This window comes from Pygoscelis adeliae, unplaced genomic scaffold (assembly GCF_000699105.1).
Source record: "Pygoscelis adeliae isolate BGI_AS28 unplaced genomic scaffold, ASM69910v1 Scaffold372, whole genome shotgun sequence".
In the NCBI taxonomy this organism is placed as follows: domain Eukaryota; kingdom Metazoa; phylum Chordata; class Aves; order Sphenisciformes; family Spheniscidae; genus Pygoscelis; species Pygoscelis adeliae.
In genome coordinates this window covers 1539329-1545769 of record NW_008824357.1, presented here as the reverse complement: position 1 = coordinate 1545769, position 6441 = coordinate 1539329, and the positions used below count along the sequence as shown (strand labels likewise).

Genomic DNA, 6441 nt, shown 5'->3' with positions numbered 1-6441 from the left:
ACAAAGCTAGAAAGAAGCTGCCTCTTGCAATCTCACCAGATTATTACTCTGAATACTTCTCTAGTACTTGAGGAAGAACAGCCGTGTACACAGCTTGCAAAATGAGCTAGTTTGCCTTTCTAAGTAATAGATGGCAGTGTATCACGTGCCACCAGTCAGGTAAGATTTCATCATTACTCTACAAATGACGTCCCAGGATCAACACACACACACACACACCCCCCCCAAATGCAGGCAACTCCATTTCTCTTCAGTGATGGCATGATCACACACTAAGAAGTTAGGTTAGCAGTATTTCCATGCATCACTTTTGAGATGATACAAGCCATTCCTGTGGCTTTGAGGTGCCGGCAAATCCAAGACTTTAGACTCATCTTCCAAACTGAAGCTAAAATGAAATGTGGTTCCCTAGATCATCCGTATCTCGCTAAGACTGAAAAAAGACTAATGCACTCTTGTCTGGTTCGAAGCTGGAGAACTCAGTCAAAAGCCAGCAATCCCCAAAATTTTATCAGTTGACTAGTTAGTATAAAAAATGAATCATAACTCACTTCCAAATCAGTTCCTGCCAAAGTTGCTCCTCTAAGATTACAGTTCTTTAGTTTTGCATTTTTCAGCGTTGCAACTCTTAGATTAATTCCTGTCATTTGACTACCTTCCATGTCAACACCTTTCAGGTTAGCACCTAAAACACACAAAGAGTAGTTTTATGAGGAAAAACAGTCAGAAACACAGTAGCTCCAGAACGATGATTCCTCAGAGCCATGTAAATTGATAGAGGTCAAGGCAGAACTTTGAATTTAATGATTATACGGTCACACACTCAGTCCAGTATTTGTGGCCTCTTCTCATGAAAACATGGGATCGTACAAACCACAGCTAAACTTTTCACATGCCATACAGATTTACAAACACACGGTTCAGTTTCCACAGAGTATCTAACAGGCAAAAACATCTTACCTTCCAAATTAGCTTTAAGGCCTGATGGATCTTCAAAATTGCACCCTTTTAGAGATGCTCCTTCTGCGTTGGAACACAGCATCTTTACCCCCTGAAGGTTTGCACACTGATAGAGATAGACATGTCAGTGAGATTCACAGACATGCAAAGATGAACAATACAAAAAATGATCAGAATATAGTTTTCATTTCTGTTTCAGAAGTGAATCATATTAAAGCACAACAGCCTTGTTACTGCGAGGAAGTGTAAGAACTTGCTATACTATTACTTCTTTTATCAGGAAGGCAGATAATTCTCACCCACTGCCCTTTTTTTCCTTTTTTTAACTTAAGATAGCTTCAAAAAGCTTTTGAAGTGATCTAACTAGAACAATTGCAGAAAATATTGAAGAACTACATGTTTTACACTTATCTGCTTGTTCCGATTCCTCTGCCCTTAAAATAACTAAACAACAGCCCAGACTTTCCAAGACGCAGCAATTCTTACATCAAGCACTGATCCAGAGAGGTCAGCTCTTTCAAGATTTGCACAGCACAGGTTGGCATGTGCTAGGTTGCAACGGCTTAGGTTAGCCATCTTGAAGTTTATGTATCGAAGATCTAGACGTGAAAGATCTGCTCCACTGAAATTGAGACCCTAAAAACAAAACAATAACCCCAAAAAAGTTACAGAAGGTGTAGCTCTGAACACAAAACAGTCAAGAGAATCACGTATACGTATCTGTGTATATAAGTATACACAGATATACACACACATGACCATCTATTCTACTACATAAGACTAATGAATCGTAAATGCAAAGCTATCAAGCATTGTCCTTGGTTATGCTAGGGCGTTTTACATTTAAGTAGAATAGCTTAACAAATTGCTCCTCCAGGAAACCTTCAACCTGAAGAAGGAAAGCAGCCCAAACAGCACACTTGAATTTCACGTTAAGATCACTCTGCCACAGCTTGGAATCAAAACTCAATTAAAAAGCAGGAAGGGGAAGCGCACGTTGTTTGAATTTCATGTTGTCACACGCTGCTGCAGGATAATTCACCACCCAACACCAACACTACAGATCAAGACAAAGTCTGCATTTTCGCACCTGACATCGCAGCTCAGACTTGGTTGGGGTTGCCAGCAGGAAGCGGACAAACTCCTTTCGAGATATAGGAGAATGATCCTCAGCTGGCTGCGAATTCTGTTGAGAGAGTTGTTTAAAAGCTAATAGATAGGACTAAATTATATATTGCCTGGAAGAATAGGACATGTGCATTCACGTATTAAAGAAAACAAGTTACCTTAATAGCTATTTCTAGATGTTCAATTAGTGAATCGATACCAAAAAACCTGGCTTCTTCCAAAACACCTAACAAAAACAAAGCAGTATTTGTTATTTACAGGGAGTCGTTAAACAAGAGAGCACTCTTCTTCCCTTACTGGAGAAGGCAGCGTATAGCCACACCATGGCTATAGAACATGCCAAGAAGTTTGGGTTAATCCATCCTTACTATTGGAGGAGCAATTTTTTTTTTCTTACATCTTTTATACATTTTAGCTACACTAACAAAGATGAACAGATCACTTGTTGAAGTTTAAGGAGTCTTGAAGAAATGCATAAACGAATAAAACCGACAACAACATACATTATATTACATGTAACTGGATAGAGGAAAAGCGAGCTTGCTTGTGGCTGAAAGGAAAAAAATAACTCAGAAAGGATGTTTCCAATACCAGTATTAGGTTAAAGATATTCAAACCCAGAATTACAGCCAGATAGGAATCCAGCATGGAGAATTTTTAATGGTCTCAAGATAAATAAGTTTAAACAGTATATCCGCATTAAACCAAGCATGTGGAATTGCAATGCTTGAGATAAATTCACCAAATAAAAATCCCAGACATTTAGATGAGCATACAAAAGTCCCACCGACTTGATCATATTTACCTGAGGGCAAAGTTTAACTTCTAAAGAGTAGTAATTTAGGAGATGTCATACAGGTAATACCTACCTAGCAAATTAATGCCATCATTTACAATGAGCTGTCCGTGACGCAAATAGTTCAAAATTGGCTCAAAATACTCTGGACTGCGGTCAATTAGGAATGCTCCTCTATGATCTTGCTTATTTCCCCAAGCATCTGTTTCCACAACATATATATAATTAAATTTGATATATTAATAGAAGAGCATTTGCTTCAGTTTCAGATTTTTATTACCAAAGGGTACTGGATTATGAAACATTCCACTTGAAAGGGCGTTTCTTAGAGAAAAGGAAGGAAAAGAGGAGCGAGGTGGGGGGGGAAATCGCCTTAAAACAAACTCGCTCCTACTATAACTAAAACATTTTATCACATACATAAGACTCACTGCTAGAATAAAAGCAGCATTAAGATTTTAGTCTGGCCCCGTTTCCTAAAGGCTGTCTCATACAGTGTTTGCTCATTGATTCCGTTGACAAAACTGAGCAAGATGCAACAGTAAGATGAAAACCTAAAATCAAACAAAGACCCCAAAATATTAACTATGGATGGAAGTTAAATTTTCAGTTTGTGAGATGACAAGCACTACATGGGCAACAGAGAAATAAACAATTATTAAAAAAAAGATGATACGTTCTGCTTTTATATTTTAACATACTTTTGATATTTCAACTTATGAACAAGAGTCTCAACTTGATAGTGCCTTTTGCCTACTTGGCTAATTTGATACTTAAAAAATAAAGTTTATTTCAATACACTAACCTTTATCTTTAAACATGTGGGCCAACATACTGTCAGGTTCTTTGTTAACCAAAGTGCTCCTAGAAAACAAAGGCAGCACAATTTTGTTTTTACAATGGAATGTTTTGCTCAAGAGACAAACTTGCTGGTTGGAGCGTATTTTCTGCCCTTGACAGCTTGAAGGTAACAATGGTGTGTGATATGCATTCCAACAGCTACAACACTACTGATTTAATTTCATAGAGCACGATAGCAAAATATGTTCCTGACCTGAGGTATCATAAAGGTACTTTAAATACAAAGCACTTAGTTCACTGAAATATTCCAAGGATAAATCCAGGCCTGTTCAGAGTTTTTGCCACTGTTACTTCATATGTAAACTATTTTAAGAATTAATTTGTTGCAAAATTGTGGTAGCAAATACAAAATACAGAGAAAGTTGCAGAAGTGTAAGACCTCCTGCTCCATAGTAAGTTATTTTTCCAGCTCTTTTGCAAGAGCGTCTGAAGCCTCACCAACTGAATGTACACTACCGGCTGCTATAACTACTTTACTGAAATCAAGTCCTTTAAGAACAAAACCAACTTGTTGCATTTTTACCGTGTAGTGGTGAAGTATCGGCCTCCAACATTGAGTGTTAACCAATCTGTGTGCGACCCTGTTAGTTCTTCATGAGGTCTCCCATCAGTCTGAGGATCTATACAGAAAGAGACAGTAATTATTAGAAAAATTGTGAATATTTCTGAATCCTCATTATGGTAAGAGGTATCTTCTGAAAACACCAGAGAATAAAATTTTAGATTTACATTAAAGCAAAACAAAACTTCTTTCCATTAAACAAAAGGTTAAACTTAAAAATTAGAGACTTACCAATGAATGGTTCCCCTTCACAGACAAACAAAACATCATCATCCCTGACAGAGGAGCGGGCAGGGGAAGGAAGAAAAAAACCAAAAAGATTAATCATTTTTTGTTAATCTAATTGACAGTGGGAACCCCTCCCGATTAGTTTCAGGTAAACGATAATCGGTTGCCACTAATTAGAACTTCAGTATCTGATTTTTATCTTAATTTTGCAGGTTCCAGTGGACTGTAATACGATTGACTTCACTGGAGATGTTATCTGTATCAACCAGGTAGGGATCACTTCTGTTACTTAACCAGTTTAGTTTTACAAAATAGTTGCTTTTCTCCCCACTCTGGGAGTATTCTATGAAGCCAAAGCAATGCTAGAGTTTGTCTCCTTTTCAAAAAAACCTCCAAGTGCTGACTAGAATAGTGGGATTTTCCTGGTACACACACTGCACTGTGACTCAACACAGCAGGATGTTAAAAGGCATAAAGTGCAGCTTGTATCAAGTTCTGATTCATCAAGATAGAAATGCTTTGAAGTTCAAAAAACAGCATGACTTTTCCTTGAGGCATGAAAGCACCTTTGGGCACACTGGCTGGAAATGATAATATCTGTTTTTAAGGAAAGCACTGGTTATTGATTAAGGTCAGAGGATTAATAGGGTAGTAAGTCTCTTAATCTGCATCCGTGATTAGACTTTTATTGGATAAGCCTTACCTAATCAAAGCGATATCATCAATGAGTCCACCTTTTCCATTGTATACACTGGTCGCTTTTATTCCAAGCTTATTACTAGCCACAGATAGCAAATCCGATAAAGTCCCATACACAGCCACAACCTGTGGAAGAGAGGTAGCTATAGGCACTGTGTTCATATAGTTTCTGCCATTTCAGACTTATTACCAGGGCTATCAGTAGCTTCGGGGGGGGGGAGGGAGGGGAGGAGGAAGATATGTATGGATCTTTACTAAAAAAAGGAAAAAACCACACCAACTTTGATGTTAGAACCATAGCTGCCTTAAAACGGGGTGGCTTGCACATCTCTCACCAAGGCTCAACAATACCGAGGTGGCAGCAGCAGTTAAAGAATGAGTGTTGGTACTGTAAGAATATTATGATTCAATTATTTATTTCTCTAAAGAAACACTGCCATTGGTTCTGTTCCGAGCCTCTCCCGAATTTACTTCCCTCTCTAAACGCAAAGATGAAACTACAGCCACGTGAACTGCCTTAATGCCAGAGATGCGGATGGGAAAAATCCGAGATCGCGGACAGCGGCATGTTTAGCAGAGCTGCTTGGCAGGGCCTTTCCCTCTGCTAGTCGCGCACAGGCTGAGCCTGGACATCGGCCTGTCTTCACCCTTGGGGCGCTCCTGCGTAGGTTTTAAACACGCGAGCGGGGTTTAAGCGTTACTCGTTGGCTCTCCCGGAGCGAACACATGCGGTATGACTTCGGCGCGGCAGAGCCTTTCCCTCTGCTAGTCGCGCACAGGCTGAGCCTGGACATCGGCCTGTCTTCACCCTTGGGGCGCTCCTGCGTAGGTTTTAAACACGCGAGCGGGGTTTAAGCGTTACTCGTTGGCTCTCCCGGAGCGAACACATGCGGTATGACTTCGGCGCGGCAGAGCGCTCCTGCGTAGGTTTTAAACACGCGAGCGGGGTTTAAGCGTTACTCGTTGGCTCTCCCGGAGCGAACACATGCGGTATGACTTCGGCGCGGCAGAGCCCCGACATCCTGCAGCATTTAATTTACCCGCTTCCCGCCGTTACCTAGGCCGTGCATGGCAGGACGCGAATCAATAATGACGATATGAAGATGACTGTAACTGCGACTCCGGCAACAAGTTCTCGGCTTGTCGCGATTCCCCTCAGCGTTCGCACGCAGAAACGCCGGCAGCCGCCCACTGTATTTTTTGGGGA

At 40.4% G+C, this 6441-nt stretch overlaps 1 protein-coding gene across 1 annotated transcript in view; it reads right to left on the bottom strand.

Moving 5' to 3' along the window:
• KCTD9 (potassium channel tetramerization domain containing 9) overlaps positions 1-6315 on the bottom strand; it is an 8873-nt gene extending 2558 nt beyond the window's left edge. The window contains exons 1-11 of the mRNA XM_009319538.1: positions 6275-6315; positions 5239-5360; positions 4539-4582; positions 4269-4365; positions 3690-3748; positions 2958-3086; positions 2247-2314; positions 2051-2146; positions 1447-1596; positions 961-1066; positions 552-685 (exon numbers count right to left, since the gene is read on the bottom strand). Coding sequence (XP_009317813.1) covers positions 552-685; positions 961-1066; positions 1447-1596; positions 2051-2146; positions 2247-2314; positions 2958-3086; positions 3690-3748; positions 4269-4365; positions 4539-4582; positions 5239-5360; positions 6275-6304 — 1035 coding nt within the window. The 5' untranslated portion in view covers positions 6305-6315. The remainder of the gene's footprint in view (positions 1-551; positions 686-960; positions 1067-1446; positions 1597-2050; positions 2147-2246; positions 2315-2957; positions 3087-3689; positions 3749-4268; positions 4366-4538; positions 4583-5238; positions 5361-6274) is intronic.
• Between the last annotated feature and the right edge of the window lie 126 nt (positions 6316-6441).